The 25,477-nt window shown below is 39.4% G+C and overlaps 1 protein-coding gene across 3 annotated transcripts in view; it reads right to left on the bottom strand.

Annotated features, from left to right (window-relative positions):
* The window catches only part of NECTIN3 (nectin cell adhesion molecule 3), a 209,382-nt gene that overhangs the window by 131,511 nt on the left and 52,394 nt on the right, over positions 1–25,477 (bottom strand). For 2 of the 3 annotated variants that reach the window (XM_054045629.1, XM_054045638.1), the window contains exons 4-5: positions 25,289–25,406; positions 15,787–15,938 (exon numbers count right to left, since the gene is read on the bottom strand). In XM_054045629.1, the coding sequence (XP_053901604.1) occupies positions 15,787–15,938; positions 25,289–25,406 (270 nt within the window). Of the gene's footprint in view, positions 1–1,536; positions 4,555–15,786; positions 15,939–25,288; positions 25,407–25,477 lie in introns of those variants that run through there. The other variant, XM_054045620.1, reaches the window with a different exon arrangement.

The following is a 25,477-nucleotide window of genomic DNA, read 5'->3' as shown; positions in this document are numbered from 1 at the left end:
AGCTCTGATCAATAAGCTTCACTACTTGAAATTCAAGGGTTGATGTTTGACACCCATGCGGAACTGGCCAGAATAAGGTAGTCTTGGTCAAGAAAGGATAACAGCATAGCCATTAATGGTTTTTAGTTTTGTCTCCTAGCCATTTTTGCTGTTAATGACAAGATTAACAAAAACCTAATTATTGTAGATGAACCCTACCAAATTGACATGACTGAACCCATGTCAGAGGGTATCCAGGATATTAGTACAGTGCAATATGTCAACTTCACAAGCAATAAATCTTCAACTATTAACTTTTTGGGAAGAAAGCTATTTGATGGAAAGATTTCCAAAGACACTTGAAGTGCCTAACAAACTGTACTGTACATGCCTTGGACTGGGATTTGACCTTCTCCTTGAGTTGGCCTTTAACGGCAGAATTTGTTTTTTCCCTCGCTGCTTTAAGTCGTCTAGTAAAGATCATAGCTACTGGGTCTGAAAGGCTGCAGGTAGAAGAAAAAAAAAATACAGGGTGCTGCTTTTTAATCCCTTGCAGTAAAAGTAACCATTTGAACAATGTGAATATGACTTCACTGATGGAGTATTTTTCAGGCTTTGCATATTTGCAGGCTTTGTTTCATTTTACAGAATGTGAGGGGTATTTTGGCACTACTGGTTCACTAACTGATCCTGCTTTTCTTAAGAGCATCCACAAGCATGCGTCAGATATGTGGAGTGGCTTGCCATGGAGTCACGTTGACCCAGGTGAAGAATTCCGTGGTGTTATTCCCAATCTCTCACACAACAAAGTGGGAGGCAACAGATCAGTGGATAGAGTGGCAGGCAAGGAACCACTGAATACATATGAGTGGGAAGGTGATAATCACAGGGTCATCTGTGGTGCTAAGCAAGTTTGATCCTAGAGCTTCACTCCATTCTAGAGACAAAATTCCTGGAAAAAATAAAGTGATCTATTTCCCAGGGGACTGTTGGTAGTCAGTGTGCTGATGAGGAATGTCTATGGCAGGAGACACTTCCTAGACTGTCTGGTCAGTTAAGCAAAGAAGGCAGCAGGACGAGTCTCAGAGGCAAATACAGAGTAACAAACTCCATCACACTGCACTGGTCAGAAATTTTGTTGCGTCATAACTTCTGTCAGAATGAGTTAAATCATCCAAGGAACTGCTTTTGCTTTCAAGAAAGTAAAGTGTCCAAATACTTAAGAGAACAGTTAACAACGTTTATTAACTGAAATGAATGAAGTCATTAATTATTTTAAGTGACTAATTAACATACTGTTAATAATTAAGGTAGAATTGTCCTTAAGTATTAACCATGCTAATTGCTTAAGTTTCTCTATATACGCTATTTTGAAAGGCAGTTAAATATGTAAAAATAATTTTCAAAGTACTAGCGAGACTGAAACAATTCTAGTTGAAGGCTGATTGTCACCAAAAACCTTTTTTAAAAACTTAATGTACATATATTTGGGTGTGAGCTTTAGCTCATTATTTCATGTCTTTCAATCAGTTCTGCACACTACCTGTATTCAAGAACTCAATTTAACAGCAGATGTTTATTTCACACAACTATTCATACTTACAATCAATTCTCTATTTACAGCAAACATACATCAAGTAGGAAACACTGCAACTTTTTTGGAGTCTTAGCTCTACCACCAACCTCTTCAGTTTAAAAATTTTAACTCAAAGTTTAATAATTTAAGATGGTGAAGAACACGTAAGAGTATAGGAAATACCCATCTCTAAATCTCAACTTGTTACAAAAACCAAAACCTACCAAAGGTCCAAATAAATCATCTCACATGGACATTGAGTTTACAGTTAAGGTTCTCTTAAGTTAACTTATCTCTCAGAGACAACAGCAAGTTTTATATATAGAATCTGATCCAGTTACTTCAGTGGGCTTTGGAGTAGACCCTTGTGTGTTATAAGAATTCATTTACATGAGTTTACACCTGAGCATAGACCCCCGGCTATTGTGTTAAATTGAGACTTGGTCAATTAATTTAATATACGTCTCACATAGCTCTCAATTATGAACCTAACAAGCCTTAGGAAACTGTTTTAATCTTTATTTGAATGTACTAGTCTACCCTTCATTTTTGAAGACATGCAGTCATTTGGAAACACAGACTACTGTCAACAGCCTAATACAGATACCATATTTGTTGTAAAACTCTAAATACTCTGTCATTTTGCAGTGTTTTTACTACTAAAGGAAAAATTCAAACAAGTAGCCATTAAGCATCCTTAAAATTCTGGCCCAAGTTTGTAAAATTTTTATTTGTGTTGCAATCTCCCCTCTTGTCTCCCCACTCTCCAAGTTTTTTCATTTCTGGACTTCAACATTAAGGCAAGTTTTCCTGGGTAAGAGTTTTTAAACTCATGCATGTCAAGTTGAGAGCTTAAATTATGATTTCACCACAGAACTGTTTATCACCTCTAATTTTTACAATTTAACTGCTATCAAACTAGATTATCTGAATTAACGTCATTCAGATTCCATTCTATCCATTTGCAAAGCTGAGGTAGTGAACCTACTACTGAAGGAGAGGCAAGGTTGTTCCAGCTCTTGAAACTGACTTCCAAGCATGCAATTTCATTTCTAGTAACCATCTGCTTCTCCTAGCTACAAGACTGCTTACTGTTTTAGTCAACAGTTCAACTTGTTTATTTGCAACAGAGCAAACCAATGCAATACAAACAAACCCAACTGAGTAATACATACAACTGCTGTTCTGGGGATTCCACAGTGTGCTTGTACAAATTATTTTTCAACAGCATTAAATAGCAGTATTTATTTCCCTACTTGCTTTATTTTAAATAGCACTTTTTTTACATTAACCCCTTTTCATAAATATGCATTTTTTAAAATATGCTCAACTCTTAAAAGCAATGATGTAATCACAAAGGACTGTAAAAAATTGCCCTTTACCTTTTAATGTTCTGCACACCATGTTATGCTGTATTCTGCTAGAATCTTAAACTTGTATATCTTAGCTATATTAACTCCATTCGTTTCCCCCATACACTTAGAATTTATATCTGAATTGAGACCTAACCTTGTATTTCCCAATCCCCAGTGAAAACTTTCCAGGCATCATCTTATTTCTAGTTGAAAGTTCTCTCTCTAAGTTAGAGAATCAGTTTTTGATCTCATGTGAAGTACAGGACTGTAACTGACAAATTCTGTACATAGACTGTAATAGAACTTTTTGGAAATGAACTGTAGTGTAAAAAATGGTTCTCAAAAATCAGCTACAAGACAAAACCTTCCATATATTCATTGTTATTCCTTAAACTCCTTCACTGAGAATTCTAACTTTTTCAATGCAACGTGTTTTCTTTAAAAGTTACCACTAACTATGCACATCATATTACAGGAAGGCTCATTAAAACAAAGAGGTATTCATTTTTGTGTAGAAAAGTAAAATATACCTTTGAAAAAACAGATTTAAGCAAATCCATGTTTTTGTATGGTAAAAATTACTTTTAAGAATTGAATTTACCTTAGATAAACTTCAGCTTTGAGACTAATTCACTTGTTAGTCTAAAATATATGTGTGTGCGTGTGTGAGATATATATATAAAAACCATATGCTTAACAAAGATTATACTTGATCATAGTCTCAGGTAAACTGTTTTTAAATCACAAAGCCAAGACAGTTGCTTTTTAACTCTAAAGTTGTATGGTAACTTTAATTTAGCACTTGGTTCTTACATGTGCTGTAGACAAATAAAGCATTATGCACCAACATTCCAATATTTTCAAAGACAGTAGTACAGCATTGAAAAATCATAAAGCAGCTCAGATACATTTAACCCAGAATTTTACAATATCAAAAGCTTGAAAATCAACTTCAAAAAGCTTGTTTTTCCTCAAGTAAAAATATAAACAACCTGAAAGTGATCAACTAATGAATGGAACTGTATGAATCAAGTTAAGGTATCAGTGGTTACTACACATACCACTCCTTCCGGGATATTACTGAGCCATCTACATGTGACACAAAGTCTTCTTCATTGTCATCATAACATTCGCCAACCATGTACTTCATTCCCAGTGTTCCTCCTTCATAATAATCCATTGGTCTTTCATAGCGTTCTTGGTACCTGTTAATATGGTCTACATTGTTCCACTCTGGTTTGTCTGGGTCTTCTAAATAATCTTTTGATATTAGACTGTTCACTGGATGTTTTATTTCTTTTTTTATACTGTCAGGGTAAGAATCCACATCATCTGACTGGAGAACATCTATTTGAGACTCTTTTTGCATATCTGATGGTGGAATGTAGTTCTTAGCAAAGTAGTCACCACGGAACGTCCGTCTTCTCCTATAGCAGATAATTCCAACCAAAACACTTACAAGCATCAGAAAGAGCGCCCCACCCACTGCACTAGCGATGATGATACCCCAATTGTCTTCCTGCATTGCTGGCAAGGTTGATGTTGGAAAATGTATTAGTTTTGGTTCTGTTGCTAAACCTGTGATGCCATCAGTTGAAGGATGCCATAGAATCGTGGGTGGTCGTGTAGTAGTAGTAGGAGGATCTAATGGAAAGAGGAATAGGGTAGACAAGACACAGAAAAGGCAAAGAATGTCAATGCAAGCTAAATCAGTAAAGGGTTTATAAGAAAGCCAAGTTGATGAATATGTAAATATGTTGTTCTCTACTAAGAGACAATAGTTTTTCATTCTTAAATTTCTAAGAAGTTTGAGCGCTTAAAGTACTTTTGCAATACAGATGATAGTTTTTCAACTAATTCTGAATTGGCTTCTGTGTATTCATTTTGGGCTACAGGATAAGCAGAGTGGGGAACTGCTTTTGTACCACAAAAACAATCACTGTCAAATTTTAAAATAACTATTAATTCTCATGAAAGAACGGAGAAGTTCCTTTTCAGTTTATGTAGATTGTATAGTTTACTATTTCCAACCAGTTTGATCTCATCCATGGAGAATATTATCTACCGAAAAAAAATAAAAATAAAATAAAACCAACCACTAACCAATTCCTCAGCCAAAGGTAAGAAATATCGGTTGAAAAATTAATACTGGCGAAGGACAAACAGTGTCTTCACTTTTAACTTAAACTTTTATTAAATTTTGAAATTGTTCAGTGCATTGAAACAAACTCTTGAAGAATGAAAAACTATACATTGTGTGCTAAGTTAGCAGAAAGTAAGCAATTGATTTTAATTATTCTCCCCAAAACGTTGGCTGTGTTAATAGAACCTCAACAGCCTAAGAGGGGATTGGTGAAGGAACTCAAAGTTAAATTATGTTATGCAGATTCTAGTTATGAATTTTCTTTTAAGAGAATGATGTCAGTGTAACAATGCAACTTTATATTTTAAACCACTGTTTTAGAAAAATATTCTACAGAAACCAGTTGAACAAAGTCACTAAAAATAGTTTTCTGCAGTATGTAATAAATAGTACATCGATTGGTTTAACTCGTTTTTAAGCAATTTTTTTTTTAATTCCTAATTTCCCTGTCTCCTTCCTAATTGCATACATTCTGAATTTTATCTTGCTTTCTCAAAGGTATGCACTGAAACATCACCTGTACAACCCAGCAGCAGATTTTATGAGACCTTTTTCTTTTGATTTTCTAAGTCAACTGGCGATGTACACACTCCTATATGTAAGAACCATAGGGAGTCATGTAAGACTCTGCAAGTGGTTTAAAATGAAGTGACTTCATGAGCTCTTAAATTGCAAAATCACAAATAATATACTAAGTGTTGTATGAAGTAGTAGCTTATCACCAGCTGCAAGCTTAACTTAATTCATCCAAGAGTTTTTAAAACTGAAAAATTTTGACTCATGACTTCAGTTTACATTTTAGAGAGAATATTAAAAAACCTGCTTAAACGATACCTAAGTATCAAGCTATCTTTAACTCATTCTTAACATGGTTTGTTACTAATGAGGCAACTAAACACCAATAATGAAACTAATGAGACTGGTTAAAGTAGCATTTAAGCTACTCAGCCTGAAATGGTAGTGACTGAACACACAAAACTAGAAGTAAGATCCAAAAAAATTCAGTCCCTCTGACAAATGCAATGTTTACAGGCTCTTATTGAGCAATGTTTTTCCATTTTTTTTTTAAAAAGGCACTACTAACAATTGTGTAAAATCGGTTATACAATTCTTACGCTACGTTGAATAATTTATCTCTTCAATGCACACAATACTTACTGCAATTGATTTATTCATTTGCATTTCATGTATTGTGTCATGTAACAATTTGTGTTGCCAAGTTCTGTTCAATATATTTACTGCTAGTTTTGTAAAAAACATCTTTTGAAAGCAACAAATTGAGACCCACTACGGTCCTTGGTTAACTCATCTATATATAAATTAAGTGAATTTAAGATAAGAAAGGAGAGAAGATGCACTAAAGTAATGAACAAAAGGAATTCAGATTATGATTTTAGTGATCCAGAAGTTCAACCTGAAGTGGAAAAAAAAACTTTGTTTCATCCTATAAAGGAAAAAGGATAGAGGTTTTAACCACCCCAATTTACCAGGATCATCATCATCCTTAGATTTAAGGGCAGAGATTGAAATCATTCCCCCCCCGCCCCCAAATCAAGGCTGACAACTGTTTGTTCTATTAAAGAAATAAAGGTTAGATTCATAGCTACAACACTTCAGATAGCATCAGAACCAGGTAATGGGGGCAAACTCAAGTATTTAAGAAATAAAAGAGTGCTATAATCCTTCCTTAGTTCTCCTCGCCAGAGAGAATGGTTTTCTGAAATGTCATCCTTTAAATTTTTCCATTTGTGTTCAGAAATAAGCAATGCTTGCTTCCTGGAACGCACTTTCCAATTGCCATGAAGTAAAACCTGTGTTAACTGCAGATTTTTTGCTTCAATTGATTTATATAGTGTTAAGATATAAAATATTCTTAGTTGAAAACCTGAACTAGTGAGATTAATTTGAATATGTAATACGGTAGACAAGTTTCTTTATGTTATATTCCACAACCAGAATGTCTAAAAGGATTGCAAGAAGTAGCTCTCTTAAAGTGTTAATTGAAATAGGATTATTGCCTCAATTTTCATTTATGTATGTTCAAGTCTCTAGAAAACATAATCCAGAACACTTGTACTTTGTACCTACTTTTATCTAGGAGCCACTTATTTTGGAGACCTGACAATTCATACTGTTAACAAGCAACAGCTATTAATGCTTCTCTAGTATTTTCTAAAATTGAACTCTAATGTCTTAAATGTCCTTTTAAATTTAACTTTTTCTGAAATAAAAAAGGTACAGCCCTACCCCTTCCATCCCCAACTAAAATGTCGAGGCCAGAATTTCTCCACTGTTGCTGCTGTCACAGCTCAAGGCCAAAACTTCCAGAAGCAAGCAAGCACTATTTTTTTTTTTTTTTTGTTGTTAGCAAACTTCAGACATCTCATTTCCAGGAAAGTATCTCATACCCAACCCAGTGAAACAGTATTCCATATTGAACACCTGAACATTGAGGCACACAAAATAATTAATCCATTTTGACAAACTTGGCCTAAGACAGTGGCTCTCAACCTTTCCAGACTACTGTACTCCTTTCAAGGGTCTGATTTGTCTTGCGTACCCCAAGTTTCACCTAACTTCAAAACTAATTGCTTACAAACTCAGACATAAAACTGCAAGTGCCACAGCACACTATTACTGAATAATTGCTTGCTTTTTCATTTTTACCATACAACTATAAAATAAATCAACCGGAATATAAATACTGTACTTGCATTTCAGTGTATAGTATATAGAGCAGCATAAACAAGTCATTGTCTGTATGAAATTTTAGTCTATACGGCCTTTGCTAAGTGGGCTTTATGTAGTCTGTTGTAGAAGTAGGCAAATATCTAGATGCGTTGATGTACCCCCTGAAAGGCCTCTATGTACCCCCAGGGGTACACACCCCCCTGGTTGAGAACTGCTGGCCTAAGAGCTTCTAACTTTTATTTCCACTTCAGCACATGCTAACTAATGAAGTAATACAGTTAAGTTTATATAAAGCTAATGATCTGCCTCAACTCACTTATTTGTGCCTCCCCTAGTTTACAGTCTAGAACCCCAAATAAGCACCTTCAACTGAATGTTTACAATTGAGTATTATGGTTTCTGTTCAATTTGTCTTTCAAGAATGAGACATTTCTGGCCTGATAATTTTCTCTTAGCAGCTTCTCTCCTCATTTAAAATAAATAGATAATGCCTCTCACCTGTGGAATTCTGAAATGATCCAAAGTTGTTGCTTTAGACTCCAGGATTAAGCTGCACCCTTCAACTCAAGCCACTAGAATTCTTCCAGAGCTGTAGGAACACTCCAGCAACCAATTAACAGCAATCAGATGGTAACCTTAAGGTAATTAAGGTTAAGTCTCTCGAGAAAAAATTCTATTTCTTACTAGACTATCAAGGTGGGCTGAACAAGGAGACAAGCTGCTAACAGAAAGAAAATCATGTAACACTCATTTCTCATTCTGCTGCATAGCTTCTCTCCTCATAACAAAAAGAAAGGTAGTAAGCAGTGATTCAAATAAATGGGGTGGGGGGCAAGAAGCAAAGCAAATTTTTAAATTATTACGATAGAATAGGAAGAAGCACAAGTCCCTCCTACCCATGATATAAAGCAAAAGCTTTATATAGTTTAAGGAATTATCTAGGAACTACCCCAATTGCATCTTCCTACCAAAGGGTGCCTCCAATGTAATCAAAACCTACTTTGCAGATCTTCCCCAGATGAAGCTCAGATACTCACTTCCCAAAATGTCACCTGATGTCCTTGTACAGGAGGTCTGGTTCTTTCCATAAATCATTTCCCAGACACTTGACATGCCAACTAATTCAATTTTTTATCATTTTACCTAGAAGCACTCTGTACATCTCACTTCAATCAAAATGCCGGGGCCTTTGCGCTTCACAGTACAAATATGGTGTGTATGCTTGAGATATCTTTAGAGCTCTAGGAATGCCTAGCTATGCCTTCGCATCTTCAAATGTACTGCTAAAGACTGGAAGGAAACAATGGGACAGCCATTTCCCAGGATCTGTTCGAAGAATTTACCTTGGGTAGAAAAGTTTCTGAACTACAAGTAACTTACTGGGGGTTTGCTTTTTGTTGGGGTTTTGGGAGGCTGTCAGTGCAGATCCCACCGTACATGACTTTTTATTTTTAATTAACACTGTCCATGAGGGCTGCACATGTGCCCCGTGCCGCCTCATGCTCCTTTGCCAGGGCATAAGGAGTGGAATGGCCATGACCCTCCCTCAGGTCCCTTATAACTCGAAGTCCATGGTAGCTGAAGATTGAAGAAATGGGTGAAGAACAGGTCATGGGACCCATGCTGATAGCAGCAGCAGCAAAGTAAAATGGTTACTTAACTGATAGTAACTTTAATTCTCTTAAGTATTTGTCCATCGGTTCTGCTCTTGGTACGCATGCCCCAAGAGAGTGTTTTTATCATTAACAGCATTGTTCTGTTGGGGCTGTGCCGGCACTGTAAGAGTCCTCACAACCATCGTTGCCAAGGAGACTTCTACTGCTCACAGATCCTTTGCCAATAAGAACTGGAAGTGTTTGGACTCCTTAACTGCAATAGACATGTCATCACCAACTTGGAGTCTAACACAGCTTCCTAGGAATTTGATGCTTTGTGTCAGTCAGTGTGGATTTGTCTTGATTGACCTTGAGGCCGAGGGAGGCTAAGAGGTCTAAGGTCTTAAGTTTAGTGTTTGACCCACTGTGGAAAAACACCTGTCAGCCAGCTTCATGGTACAGACTCCCTAGGTATGCTAACACTACACACAGGCCCTTGGTAAAATACCTGAAGGGCCAAAGACAGAGTGAAGGGTAGAACACTGTACAGATAGTGGACCTCTCTACTATGAACCACAGAAACTGCTGGGAGGATTAAGATGTGGATATAAAGCGTCCTCCAGGTACAGCACCACAAACCAATCCTTAGGATCCAGTGAGGGGATAGAAGAATCAAGGGTGACCATCCAAACATCAGTGGTCTAGGATAGGTGTCCACCCACCTTTTTACTTTGGAATCTATTACTAATTGGAGTACATGCCTTTCCCTCTGAGTTTCCTCCTCTACCACTCCGAATTTTGACAAGAAGTCTACTTCCTGTTCTAGAAGCATCTCATGATGAAGGATCCTTGAAGAGAGATGGGGATAAGAGTAGGGGTCAGAGTAACATACAACTAGCTATAACACTCATTTACTATCTTGAGGTCCCACTAGTCCGAGGTAATCCCAGTTTAAGTTTCTTTGAATTAACAGGGGCAACTGCCAAACAGAAAAGGGGATGGATGCCTAGGTAGTCCAGCCAGGATCTTAACTATGCCATCAAAACTATTTCCTGAACACTTGCCCCTCCTGCAGGTCTGTTAAGAAGATGGTGAATGAGCATCATGGATTAAGTCACTGGTGTTTCCCAGATGGCTCTGGAGGGATACAGGCCACAAGTCAGGGGACTATTATCTGAAAGAGGACTGAAGCATTTGAGGCTTATATGCAGAAGCTGGGATATACATAAAGCCCTAGAGAAAGGGCTGTTGCTCTCCAATTTCTTTTATAGTGCATTGCCTCATTTGTGATCATGCTGAAGAGCTAATTTCCTTGAAACGGCAGTTTTTTCTATGGTCACTTGGACCTCAGAAGGGATGTCTACCATCTGAAACCAGGACCACCATCTCATGTCACTGCAGTTACCATGGTCCTAGCTGCCAAGTTCACTGCATCCAATGCTGCCCAGAGCACCATTGTAGTGGTGAGCTGCCCTTCAGTCACGGAGGATCTTAGCTGCTCCTGATATTCATTGTCCGTTAATTAGAAGAGTTAATCCCATATAAAAGACTTGTAGTTTGCCAGGAGTACATGGTAGTTAGCAACTCCGCATTAGAGACTTTGAGGAATATACTTTCTCTGACAAAGTCTAGTTTCTCAGGATCCTATTCTCTGATCATCAGCCAAGTTTGTTCTGAATTTTCCTGTGCAGCTTGGACTATGACCCAAGGCACTGGAAAAGTTACTCAAATCCCTTTGCCAGTACCTGATATCTCCTATCTGCATGTTGTAAGCTTTACAGTTGCTGCCTTGTGAAGGGGATGCTTACTTCCGTATTTTTGCAACCCACAGCCTCTCAAATTTGCATGACTTACCTCCGTGAGCAGGCTGAGAGAGGTTCCATGCTCCTGAGAAAGCCTTGCTGTGGCAGAGCTGTGGCTTCAGACAGGAATCAAGACTCCCGCCCAGCTTGTCCAACTCAAAGCACCACACCCTGCCATTAAGAGCTTGCCCTCTGATGTTCCAGAAAAGCTGCACCTCTTAGACTTTGCTCCAGGCTTGCAGAGCTATTCCTAGAGTTGTGGTGGGAGCAGAGAACTTGCTAGATAGATGCTGTACTGGAGAAACCAGAAAACTACACCCTTAGTGCTCTGATCATCTCTAATCTGAGGAGAGAGAGACCAGTGCTAGAAGATTACAAAAATCAGAGAAATACGAGTAAAAATGTAAACCAAGTGGATGGGACAAAATGAGTTCCAGCAAAAAGTAGCATAATTTCTGGTGGCCTGAGTTTAAAGGCAGGCTTCAGTTCTCGAACCTCCAGCAATGGTGGAGTGCCTCTGAATTCCAGCTGAAAGGCATTACTCATTTGTGTGAAGGAGAAGCTGTGCAGCACTAGACATTGTTTCTGCTATGAGCTCTTTACTGTATCTAACCACAAAAACAAATAAATAACCCCACACACCACACAAACTTACATTAAGGCATTTTAGTGCTAGATATGTGATCAGGTAAAAATCCTCAAACTTTAAGCTCAGTTCCAAATCCCTTTCATCTTCCTACTTTAGGAAACTGCACAGAAACAGATCAACTTGATGTTTAATCTGATTTTCACTTTTCTTGTTTGTTTATTAAGTTTATTTTTGAATGAAATTCTTAGTCTACAGAAGCTGACAAATAGGACTTAATACTTCTATTGACAATTGTATCTACCTCAATTTACCTTAGAATGTATATTTGCAAACATATACATTAACACCCAAGCAATTTCTTTTGTACTCGCTGTATAGCTCAACAACCTTTCAAATTTCAGTTAGATATAACTTTTTTTTTTGGACAAGCAAGTAAGGTGTGCTTTTCCTTAAGTCACCATCATGATGACTGTTTACCTACAGATTAATGACTGGCTGGCAAGTTTTTCTGACCTTTCTTCCAGACTGGTATGCACTGTTGAGATTTTAAGCTTTTTTTTTATAATCAGTTGGAAGATTTGGTCAGGCATGTTAAGATCACTGAAACAGTTTAAGATATAGTTAATACAGATTTTTAGTGAGGAAAAAATCCCATTTGAAAGTCTAAGAACCCTGGTTACCTTTGAAATGAAAAAAGGGGAGCAAAGTAATTTTATAATGTTGTGGTTATTTCACTTTACGAAGATTGCAGCCACATTATGCTCAATGTGTCTAAACAATAGATGCAATCTATTCATTAAAAACCACAGTAACTAGTTTTTCAAGCTCAACTATATTTAAACGTTCAGATTCTATGCATTATAATCTGTAACAGCAAATGCAATTTCTTTTTAAAATTTACAAAAAAAATTATGACACAGTAGGTATCAATATGTTTTCCCCTCTTTACAACAGCCCAATTTAAATGGATATTTTTAGTGGTTTCGAGTTCACTTTTGAAATCATCAGAAAACCTATTGTAAGATTTGCTCTTGAGCCCGCTGTGATATGTTTACAAAAGCCAGTAAGTGGAGAGACTGAAAGGATAACCTGTGTCTTGTTTTAAGAATGGGAAATCAAGCTATGCTTTCAGGTTGGAATTAATGTGTTTTCATGTGTACTTCTGAATACATTTGTTCCTTCTGGATTTAGCTACTCCTCCCATATGTCGGCCAAGATACTGTCAATGGTCTATTACAGTGTTTCCCAAACTTGGGATGCCGCATTGGCCTGGAGCAGTGAACCGCGGCCAGTGGGAGCTGCGCTCGGCCGAACCTGCGGACAGGGCAAGTAAACAAACCGGCCAGGCCCGCCAGGGGCTTTCCCTACACAAGCAGGGTCCCAAGTTTGGGAAACACTGGTCTATTATAAAGATTTGGGTTTTGTTTTTGTTTTTTAAACTTTTACTATACCACTGAGGTAACTAATTTCCTAGCGTGGCTCACGTGTCACTTTTTCCCCCACGATATCCAGTGTTAACTGGTGACATGTGAGCTCAAAAGGCAACACTGGACTTAAGTGTTAAGTTAACTTAAAAGCAGTTCAGGTACTGCTGAACTGCTTTTATTTCAAGTATCATTGCACATATCTTGTCATAGTTGAGTTTTGTTAAATTCAATGCTGTAATCAGACTGATTCACACTTAATGGGGATCGTCAAGTAGTTGAAGATTCTGCAGCAACTTTATTTTAGTGTACTGTTTAAAAAAGTTCAAGTTTCATCTTTCTTGCAATGCTGCTAACAGGACAAAAATTTGTATTCATGCCTGAGAGATGTGTAGTATAAGTGAGCTGTTAGTTTTATTGATAAAACGCAAAGATTCACTTGAGTACAAAACCATTTCAATTTTTCAAGAGTTTTCATCTTCAGTAGCTTAAAGTGCTATAGGTAAAGCAATTTTTAAAAATGTTTTTATGCCATTAAGGTAGGTTAAAATAAAAAGTTACTGCAAAAATCATGATCAGAAAGTATCAGTAACGCTAAAACATCAATGCTTTTAATTAAGTTAAAATCTTTTCCTTTATATACCTTGTATGTCTACTTCCAGCTGATTTCTTCTGCAATAGTTAACAAGCAACTGAACAGATTTAAGGATTACAGTTCCCATTCATACATGTTAGGTATTCTTGTCATCAATTCTTCAAGGACTAAAATAGTTCTGAACTACCATTTTAACAAAATAACCACCTCTGTTTAAATGGTTTATCTGATTTTAAATACACAGGAAGGTTTAAAAACCGTAATAGGTTTTGTACAGTTTTTCCAAAGCTTTTTAGTTAACCTTTCCAATTAAGCATTAGCTGTCTTCAGTAACATAACAGTTCAACTAAGACAAAAAAGCAGAGTATAACAGAACAATTTACAGGTGATTTATTCTCATGAAGATAACTGATACTTCGGACAAATTTATTTTTTTGTCACCGAGTTGTATATGCATACTTATGAGCTTCTTCAAATGTTATTTTCATAGGGTTTTTTAACACTGCAATATTTTGTATAACGTTTATACAAATTTAGTTACAAATATTGAAATTCCATCTTTGACAGTATTGTTTGAATTCTCCCCAAGCCAGATTAAGGTGTACTGAGTTCAATATTGCTCACCTTTTCCTGCTATTCCCATTGGATTATAGTAAACCTGCTCTGAAACATACCAGCATGTGCCACGCTGCTATGAAGTAGTGAAGCCTGCTCAAGTACGTAATTGGTATACAGAGGGTGTGACCTCAAAATGTTTTACATGTACATTGTTTGGTGCCATCTTGCTCAATTTCATTCTCCATTCACAGCCTCCAAGAAGGATAATTTTTCTGCTCCAATAGCCAAAGAGTCACTTACTTTACTACTCACTCTCCGTGGTCTACAGGCTGAATCAGTAGTTATCACTTGCCACCAGCATAGTAGCTACTGAGATAAGAATGGATTCAGACCTACCATGAAGATTGGCCCTCGAGAACGTAGAAAGAATATAATGAATTTATAGTTGATGTTCTGAATACTGCTACCACCCGTTAATTGAAACATTTGTACCTATTGATAACATTAAGTAATTCCATTTAATTTACCCCCATCATCATGATAATATTATAATGTTAGGTCTCAGCTCTACTTTTGATGTTCTTACATATCTTCATTAAGCCATGGTATCCTTTCAATATGCTGCTATACTCAAAGGAACATATACTAGGTTAATATGGCACTTTTGTCTGCTACTGAGATTCTTTATCATAGCCAGCACTGTAATAAGTGCTTTCCTGATTTAAATACTAACAAAGTCCGCCAGCAGCTGTGGCAATACCCGACCCACAAGAGACCACCACACAGATGGGAAGGGGCAGGTGGAGCAATGTGCTCTAACCATTTCTGCCCCCTGTAATTAGATTTATGCTTGCTTATAGGAGTGTATGAGCAGTGAGAGGCATCATTGTTATTCTGACCAGCTCAGCTGAGGATAAAGGAATAAAACCAGACTCCCTCTCCCTCAGGAAAGCATTTTAAGTTTGGGTTTTATAACATTTCTTTTCTCCCCCTAACTCTGCAATTTTATTTAATTCCTTACCAGATAAAATCTCTTCCATTAGTCAACTCATCTCAAATTAGGTAGCATGGATGTTGTCAACAATGCTGTCTTCACCAAAGAGGGAGGGAAACACTTGCTCTTAGGGGGCGTAGGGTTTACTTCCTTATCTGTATTACCATCACTTAGAGCTGGTATAGAGTTTCAGACACTACTGTGGTCCTTTTAATTACTACAATTTACAGACAGCATGCATGACAGAACAATGATATTAGCCCCTTGAAATAGTATCAGTACTAGTAGGGTAATGTTTATTTCCATTTGTCCTTCCCAGTTTTATATTACCTTTAATCGAAGACTGAGTTTTAGGTAACCTGTTATATAACATGGCTAAAAAAAAAATAAAAAATAAACACACATTCAACTGGACACCTAGTCCAATTTCTGACACAGTATTTTAAACAGAGCATATTAGGAAGGGAGAAACAACAACAACTCACCCAATATGTAGATCGTCTTTTGATCACTTCTTTGTCCAAGGGAATTGGTCACTTTACAGACATAAGTCCCAGTGTAATTGTAAGTCAATGGACTGTTGAAATGCAGAGTATTATTTGAAGATATTAAACCTTCAGGCCATTGCCCATCCAACCTGAATTAGACAATATTTGGAAGCAGTGTAAGCATTCTCAGAATTTACACAATGAAATTTAAATGCAAAATGTATTATCTGAAAAAGTTCAACTATAATTATTTTCTGTTTAAAATAGCTTGCTCTGTGGAATGCAATTATTTTGGTACATTATTAAAGCCCTTTCAGTTAAAGGAACAATATCAATGTCAAGTCAATTTGTTTGTTTCTATTATAAGCCTGTTGGAATTTTGAATCTTTTACTCCTGGGAGAATTCTGTGCCACTGTGCATGCACAGAATTTATGTCCCCCGCAGATTTCTTTGTTTCCCCGCAGATAAACGCCTTTCTGATGGGAGAAGCAAAGGGCAGCCATAAGAGCGGTCACGCAACCCTCCCCAGCAGTACGTTTCGGGTGCTCAGGGCAGCCGGCAAAGGTAAAGCACTATGGGGAAGGGGGCGGGACCGGGGAAGACCCAGTTGGTGGCTCCAACCCTGCGCCTGGCTCAGCTGCTAATCCTGGCTGGGCTAGGGAGAACAGGCCTTCCTCTTTCTCTGCATGGCATCTGGGGTCATGTCAGATCCACCCCCAGATTTCTCCCCCGGCTGTAGGAAGCTCTGCAAACTCCCTCCTCTCCCCCTACCGCCCCCCATACTTCCTGTAACCATCGCTCCTCAGCTGCAGAGGGAGGGATCACCGTACAGGGAGCTGCTCCCCCATCCACCCAATCCCCGTGCATCCAGACCCCCTTATATCCAGAACCCTCCTGACTAGGCCCACTCCCCCTGCACCTGGACCACCCAACAACCCACCTGCACCTGGATCCCCACCCTACCAAGCCCCAACCAGCTGCACCTGGATCCCCACCCCACTGAACCCAACGCCCCCAGCATCTAGATCACCCCATTAAGCCTCCCCACAGAGTTTTATCACCCCCACCTCACACAGAGCCCCCTACCACCTTCACCTGGACCCTTCCGCAGAATTCCATTAACATTTCACCCAGAACCCACCAACAAGGCCCTGGGCATCCAGATGCTCCCCGCACCCAGTTCCCCCACTAAGCCTCCTGCACTCAGATTGCCCCACACAGAACCCTCTCAACCCACACTTGGATCCCCCCACATTAAGCCCCTCCACACTTGGATCCTGCCTGCCCACACCTGTGGCACCTGGCACATAGGGGCAGGGCTCTGGGGTGTTTCGAGGGCACACCTAGTCCTTGCATTATGTCACGGCTGGGTAAAGCCTCACCGTTGAGTCAGTGTCCCGGGGGGCAGGTGGAGCTGCACAGTGATCTTCCACCTCTGTGCAGCCAGTGACCTGTGCTCCCCATGCCATGCTGGAGCCTCCGCATTTGAGGAATAAAATTTGCAGAATTTTAAAATATTGTGTGCAGATTTTTTTGGCGCAAAATGCCCTCAGGAGTAGTCTTTTGTGCTCTTCTGCAGGTTTATAGGCTGTGAATAAATTATCTTCCTTCTTTTTCAAGTAAGGATTGGATGGACACATTTTCCAAAAACTATTCCAAGAATGAGCAATCTTAAAACAGACCAACTTAATCACCAGTTTAGCTCCAAATCACACCAGTGGAATTAAGTTAAGGAATAACGTGGTCTGAAACTAAAGCAAAGTTCTGTCAAATTTTTAATAAAAGACTTCTTACTAGTAACAATATGGTTTTACTGCCAATAACACAATTTAAATAATTCAGGCCTTCAAATCACCATTACTGGAAGTCTGAGACTCAAAGTCAGGATAATACATTTGGGCTTAATAAGACCTGAATTTATGTCTCAGGATTTATCTGAAAGTTTAGACTAGGGAGCAATATTTTAAGAAAATCAGATGATTGTAGAAACAAAGTTACAAAGCCTAAAGGACCACCTACAGCTCCTTATCTTGTTAGTACAGGCAAGGTTGATGCAAGTGAAAATGCCTGTCTTCCATACTATCTATAGAGGAAGAGACCAGGACTAATATCAAGGGCCTACAACTCAAATGTGTGGAGAAGGAAGAGCTTTCTGAGTATATTTGCAGCATTCAATGTAGTGCTTAACACTAACTCATTTGTATCTTGAACAGCCTGTATGATTTCATATATGTATTGGCTCTGCCACCTGTTTTTTGTTAATTTGCTGAGAGACTTTCATTTAGGGGCACCTTTAAATGATCCTTCACTGCTAATTAAGAAATCAGATGGTTTCAGGGCATAGAAGGGTTACAACTAACCAAAAAGGAGAGGAGAGGTTACTTACCTTGTACAGTAACTGGAGTTCTTTGAAAGGTGCCCCCATTCTTCCCATGGGTGCTCCACATCAGGATATGCGCATGCCCTTGCTCTCGATAGGAGTTTTCAATCAGCAGTTTCTATGAATCCACATTGGAACCCTAAACACCTTGTGCCTTGATTCAAGAATATATAAGGAGGGGCACACCCAATGCCAGTGCAGTTTCTCCTCAACCACTAATGTTTCAAGAAAGACTCCGAGACAGAGGGGAAGGACGGTGAGTAGTGGCACACCCTTAGGGACATACCTCTGGAAGAACTCCAGTTACTGTACAAGGTAAAGAAAGAGGAGAGATTACCTGAGTAGTGTCCCTAGGGGTGCTCCATGTCAGCAGACTCCCATCATGGAACGGGTGCCGAGGAAGTGGATTCAGTATGGATCACAGGACAACATCAAAGGCCATGTCAGTCCTGGAGGCAGGCATGAAAGAGGGTAATGCTGGTAAAACATGGGTGACAAAGACCAGGTGGCTGCCCTGCAAATGTCTGAAATGGGTATATATTTGAAAGGGGCTAGATTGAGACCTGGTGGAATGAGCAATAACTCAGGGGAGGAGGGTGGATTAACAATGAAACTTCATAGCATGAGAGGATGCAACCTGCAACCCATTTGGGCAGACTCTGGGTGCAGATCAGATTGTCCCCTTTTATTCCTTCTGCAACAGAGATGAAAAGTCTAGGGGAAACCCAAAAGGGCCTACTCTTGTCAAGGTAAAAGCCAAGAGTTCTTTTAACACCAAGTGTATGGTGGCTCTCTACTTCTTTCTAAGAGCGAGGCTTGGGGTAAATACCGGTAGGTTAATCTCCTGCTTAACATGCAATTCAGAAGAGACTTAAGAAGTCAGTCACCATCTTGGTACAGCACTGTATTTGGTGGGTCCACCATCAAGGTTCCAAGCTCTTACCCTCCTGGTCGAAGTAATGGTTAGAGGAATAAGGTCTTAAGGGCCAATTGAATGAGGTAACAACACTCCATAGGTTCAAATGGAGGTTTTCTCGAAGCATTGAGAGCTAAAAATGAGGTCCCATGCTCGTGTTAGTTCCTGGATAGGAGAGAAGAGGTTGAATAGGTTCTTGATAAATTTTGCAGTGCAGAACCTTTGTATGGGAAGGTGGTCCTTGCCTACCACAAAGCACAGGAATTGCTTGGGTGAGGGATGAATGGTGACATGGAAAGAAGAATTCTGAAGGCTGAAGGAGTAAAGCCTCCCAGACAGAGAGAATTATTATTCCTAGGGTCATATTCTTAACTATCAGGAGCGGATGGAGATGTTTTAAGTCCTGAGGTCCAGAATTGGTGGCCTCCCCCACACCTCATTTTTCTTCTGGACAAGAAAATACCAAGAACAGAATTCTATCCTGATGAAACCGAATCCTTTCTCAATAGAGTCTCACAGAACAAGTTCAATTTCCCCCCTGAGCCAGGAGGAATTTTACCTCTTGCCTTAAGAAATCTTTGTGAGAAGAGTCCCTAAAGAGGAATGGGGTGGTAAGGAGCTGGACTGGATGGAGAAGCCTGTGAAAACTGCTTCTAGGATCCATCAGTCCAAAGTGATGAGCTCCCAGAAAGATAGGTAATAGGAGAGAGAATCCCCATAAGAGTGGGAGGGGAATAAGTGCAATATAAGATCCACAGCAAGTAGTAGTTTACCCCCTTCAACCAATGGGTCAAAACAGACAGACACTCTGAAGAAGTCACTGGCTGGGAGATTGCTGAAGATGCCTAGAGAACGTAGTTCTTCAGAGAATGGAGGGACCCATCCTGGTTGTCACTCAACAACTTGGGGGCCCTCAAAATGAAGGTCCTCTATAGTATTTTGTTCCTCCCGGAGAGGCCTGAAGACCACAGCCAGGAAGCTTGGCACATAACTACTGCCATAACCATAGAACATAGAACTGACAATTGCACAAAGCCTGGAGAGATGCCTTGGCAACTGTTTGACCCTCTGTAATGAGGGCCTGAAATTGTTCTCTCTGCTCCTGAGCCACAAATGCAATAAGATGAAAATTTTTAATAAAGTGAAGTCCCATTTAGCCACCAGGGCTTAACAACAGGCCACTCTGAACTACCAGGAGGCCAAGTAGCAGCTCTTACAACCCAGCAGATCCAATCATTTCAACTCCTTGTCCGATGATGTTGAACAGGACTAATGCGGTCTGTTCCATTTGTTAGCAGCCTTGACCACCCGAGAATAAATACTGAGCCTCTGGGAGGGATGTAATACTTTTTGTAGACTCATCTATACAGAAGTGCAACAGTGGCTGAAGTTCACTGCACTTAGAATAGAATAAGCAAAGCTTCACAGATGGGCAAGACAATCTTGCCCTGAGGTGAATGTAGGTTATCCAACAAGGAGTATCTGGAAATCCAACTCTCCTTTACCAGGACTTGTAAGGTGCCTGCTACCCTTTTCAGGAATCTTGAAAGGCCTTAAAGTCACTAGGACAGGATGCCAAGCTAGGCATGACCCTCATCTGATGAGCAGGATTTGCAGGAAGGTGAGGTTTCTTCCTCTTCCACTGGTTCCTGCTGTAGAGGATGTGTCTGTGGAGCACAACCTAGATGCACTGGTTGATGTTCCTGAAACAAATTCTTGAGATAGCACCTTGCGTAACAAGGGTTACCATAAGAAGCCCAGGGGTTCCAGCAAGCGCACTGTGATGGGGCATAAAGGAATAATGCAAGATGCCAATGTTATCCTTGCTACGGTAACCGGTGTATTTCTTGCTATGAGCTCCTTCTTCAATGTCAGTTTCTAGGGAGAAGAGTTGGAAGGTGGAGGAACCTCATATAGACATCTCTGAGTCAGAGGACGTTATCCAAATCGGGGTGGGGGGGGGAATGGTGTAGGTATTGATAGTCAGACTGATATGGGGCCCCAGAAGGAGACCTGCACATGCATAAATATTGGGGTTAGAAAGAGGTTTGTGAGGCAGTTCCAGAGAATCTTGTAACAGTGCCAGCTTGAAGTATCTCTCAAAGAGCCTGCATGGGGACGGTGTCAGTACCAGAGGGTGAGTCACCATAGAAGAAAAAGGATGGAGGGTAAGCAAGCTCAGAGAAATGAGTTGGTACCAGTGGGGAGCATCTCAGTACCTTTCAATAATGGTGATTTGGGCTCTGAGGATTCAGAGGTCTTTGTGAGATAGGAGCTTGGACAGTACCGGGACATCTGGACGTTTTCCCTCAGGAGTAAGCATATGGGGTGGTGCGAGACGCAGCATCAGAATAGGTATGGTACACTTTTCACTTCTGGCTATGGAAGACTGTACCAATAAGGACTTAGCCTTCAATTTGACATTCAGAAGCAGAGTCAGATGCCAGTGTCAGAAATTCTCTAGATAACCTCTGGGTATGCTACTGCAGGAAAGGGAGCCTCAGCAAGATCTGTGTTTGATGAGGGCTCTTGGGACCCAGATCAAGGAGGTGACTTTCCCTTTTTTGTCTGATTCTGGAGAATGGGATCTTTTCTTGGAGAGTCTGGGTTCTTTGGTTACCACCGAAGCAGAACTCAATGGACCCAATGTATTGGGGGTGACTCACACCATGGATCTCAGAGAGCACGCATAAATAGGAATGTACGTTTTTCCTACCTCAAATTTTTAGATCTGTTTTTAAATCTTAAGTAGACTTCACATTTAGAGGGAATGTGGATTTCTCTCAAGCAGCAGACAGGCAGGTTGAATCTCCATCACTGCAAGGGAAGGACTTGTGGCACATATGAAAACATTTGAAGTCCAGGGTCTTGGGCATAACCCACACGTGGGCTGTGGATGAGGGCTGGGGGACCAGTGGGGGAGGAGGGGAGAACCCAGAGGCAAGAAGGGGTGAACCCTCTCAAAGCCTGAACTTGTGCTAACTAAAAAAACTAAAATGAAAAAGGCATAAGAAAGCAAAGGGTAGCCAGCTGCATAGTTCAGTTACTGGACACTGACACTCTTGCAAGCCACAGGGAGTTTATTGGGGTATGAGGGTGTCTACGCTTTAGGTGCAGACCTGCTGATACCACTGACAAAAATCTCAGATCAAGAGTGCATGGCAGGCAGAGTATAGTGACGTAGAGCACCCACAGGGACACTACTCAAAGAAGAATGTGTGTGTGTTATTCCCATGAGTAAAGTGTCAATCTGCCATGCAATGTCACATGCTGCAAGTACTTTTCATGAACAATACCATAGAAATTCAGTATGTACAGTGAATAAACATCCTCAGACATTCTTTCACTTGAGATCTTGTTGACTATAGGCCAGTCACTGCTAGACAACTGTAGAAATGGTTTTATTTCTGCAGCTTAATAGCTATCCTGCTTGCCAATCTCACAAAATCTGCCCACCATACGAGTCAAATGGCTAAACAGTCACAAATCCGTACTTGTTTATTTTAAGTTACTTTTCATTGTACTTGGATTTTTGTCATTTCATTGCAGGAACACAACACGCTGCCGCAATACACATGCATTTGTCTTCATCTTCCCAGCCAAACAAGGATTCATTAACCTCGCTATGTACAGATTTGTCCATCTACTTCCAGGTTATTAAGATTGCTCAGCATGTGTTATTACTATTATTAACAATAGTACATACCCCCTTCACATTAACATTCAGTGGACAAAATGCAAAAAATACAGCTATCAATTCTGTATTTCTTCAACAGCATGATTTAGAATTTAAACTAGATTTGAAATCAACTGTAACTGAATTTTTTTCTGGGAAAAAAAAAGAAGTACAAATGAGATTCTACCTTCGCCTTCCCCAAATGGCACTACTTAGCTCATTTTTTAAGAAGCAAGTACAAGTAAAGACCCCTCACATGACCCAGCTCTCTACCCTTGCATAACAGTGGTTCTGACTCTTCGCACTGTAGCCCAGTATTCTGCCAATAAATTGCTACTTCAACTTTTTAAAGTTGGCATTCTTATAATGATTAAGTTTCTGCAAAGAGTTTATTACAAGAAGTTTGTATACAACTTCATCTACAATTTATTGAAATTAAGTGTTCTGCTTTTACAAACCATATCGGACTTGTCTGTACCACATGAGGAACGAAATTAAATCTGGGAATTGGTTTAAGTGTATGAAAGCCCCTATTACTGAGAACGTTAAAGTATCTTTTAAAACTAGATTAGTTATTTGTCCTTATTACTTTTAACATGAATCATAACATGTTGGAGAAGAGAGACAATGAGCCACTTTGCACTTATCTTGAAAAGTAGCTTGCGTTGCCTTTGTGATTATGGTTTGATCATTGGTTCAAATTTATATTGTATCAATGTGGAGCAGTTTAGCCAGGCTAAAACTGGATGTACCTGATTTAAATGAAATTTAATTGGGGATTAACTGACAGCCACTCTGTTAGATTTTACAATTCGTATTAGGTGATTTTTTTTTAAATCAACCTGGTTTAAATGTGATCTAATTGAGACTACTTCATTTGATTTGTTTCTTAAGTTTTTAATGTAATAGTTGGATAGCATTTTGTTTTGCGTTCCATTCAAAAAACTTTGGTTATACGTTTATTATTAGCTTTAAAATAGTATTTGAAACGTGTGGTTATGTCTACACCACGCAGCTTTTAGCAACATGCCTGTGCCACTACAGTCCTGCCGCTAAAAGTTGTGCAATGAGCGACTCCTGCCGACAAAGCACTGTTCACACAGGCGCTTTTCATTGGTAAAACTTCTGCTGTTCGGGGGTGTGCGTGTGTGTGGTTTTTTAACACTCCTGAATGACAAAAGTTTTGCCAACTAAGTTCCAGCGTAGACAAAGCCAAAGCTAAAACGATGTCTTTTTTCTTCTAACTGATCCAGGAAGCAACTTGAGAATACAAAGTGGTACCACAACTGATCTTTAATGATCATATATCAGTGATTCTTGCAGCACTATTACTGTGTATTACATATGCTTAAATACTCACACACAAGTTATTTTCTTTGTTTCAGACAGATAGACGGACCAAGTGAAGTTACTTCAAGTTTTTCTTTAAGAGGAAAAAGGGAAGTTACCTTTTTGGGACATCTATACCTCCACCCCGATATAACGCTGTCCTTGGGAGCCAAAAAAAGGTCTTACCACGTTATAGGTGAAACCATGTTATATCGAACTTGCTTTGATCCACAGGAGTGCGCAGCCCCACCCCCCTGGAGCACTGCTTTACCTTGTTATATCCAAATTAGTGTTATATCGGGTCGCGTTATATCGGGATAGAGGTATATTTGCTTCAGGTGGCTCCCTCCAGGGGAATGTACTTAACATGCAAGACTACAGATGGACTCACAGTAAAGCCATCCAGTTCATATGACATTCATAAAATATAGCTTTTATCACACAACAGAAAGCCATACAAAGATACCAGATATCAACACAGATTGACTTAAACTTCGAGTCATGAGGCAAGCCATCTCTTGCATCTTATTTGGAAGTAGATACAGTGCCTTACTCTTTATTAGGGCATGGTAAATTTGATGACTGAAATGATACTTCAAGTGTTTTCCACCCAATTTGGAATGCAATATCAGTTTTATATAATTTTATTCAACAAATATCCAGTTGTTTTGGGTCTTTGCTTTGAACACGTCCCCAACTCACACGGAAGAGGAAGGATAGACAACAGGTGCTTGCAATATCTTACACTAAGCCCAAGAAACTCAATATCACAATCATCTGTCAAAGAAGTTATTCCATTTATAAAAATAAATGGATTTATCCTAAAAAGTATTGGTAACTGTTCAGACTTCAGAGTAACAATAATTCTTTATTTGTACTTTCCCACCCCAGTTGGTACTGTTCCCCTTTCCTTAGGAGCCATCAACTGTATAAGGCCAATGTTTTCCTTTAAAACATCCACCTGTAGGAATCCATATGTCTGATCTATCAATATGGGACATATTTCAATAGCAGTCATTTCTAACCACATATAACGAGTATTAGTCGTGTACTGGAACCAGACAAGCTAGAAGCAGTGAAAGGGCCTAGTTTCCACTATGTCATAAACCAGTAACACCTTTCAAAATTCTCTACTATTAAAATATGAATTGTGTACTTAAATGGAAAAATTCATCTTTGGTTTTCATGAACACTTACCTGGTCCATGTAAATTCCATGGGCAGTGGATTTGCATCAGCATTACACCGGAGCTGAACATGCTCTCTTCCAATGAACCAGTTTCCATCATATCCAGTTACTGAAACTTCAGGGGCATCTATAAAATATGTACAATTTCACATGCCAATACTCAAAGTTTTTTAAAAAGAGACGTGCATGGTTTAGAAT

This window comes from Malaclemys terrapin, chromosome 1, assembly GCF_027887155.1.
Source record: "Malaclemys terrapin pileata isolate rMalTer1 chromosome 1, rMalTer1.hap1, whole genome shotgun sequence".
Lineage (NCBI taxonomy): Eukaryota > Metazoa > Chordata > Testudines > Emydidae > Malaclemys > Malaclemys terrapin.
The sequence above is the reverse complement of the archived record's forward strand: the minus strand, read 5'-3'. Positions and strand labels throughout refer to the sequence as shown.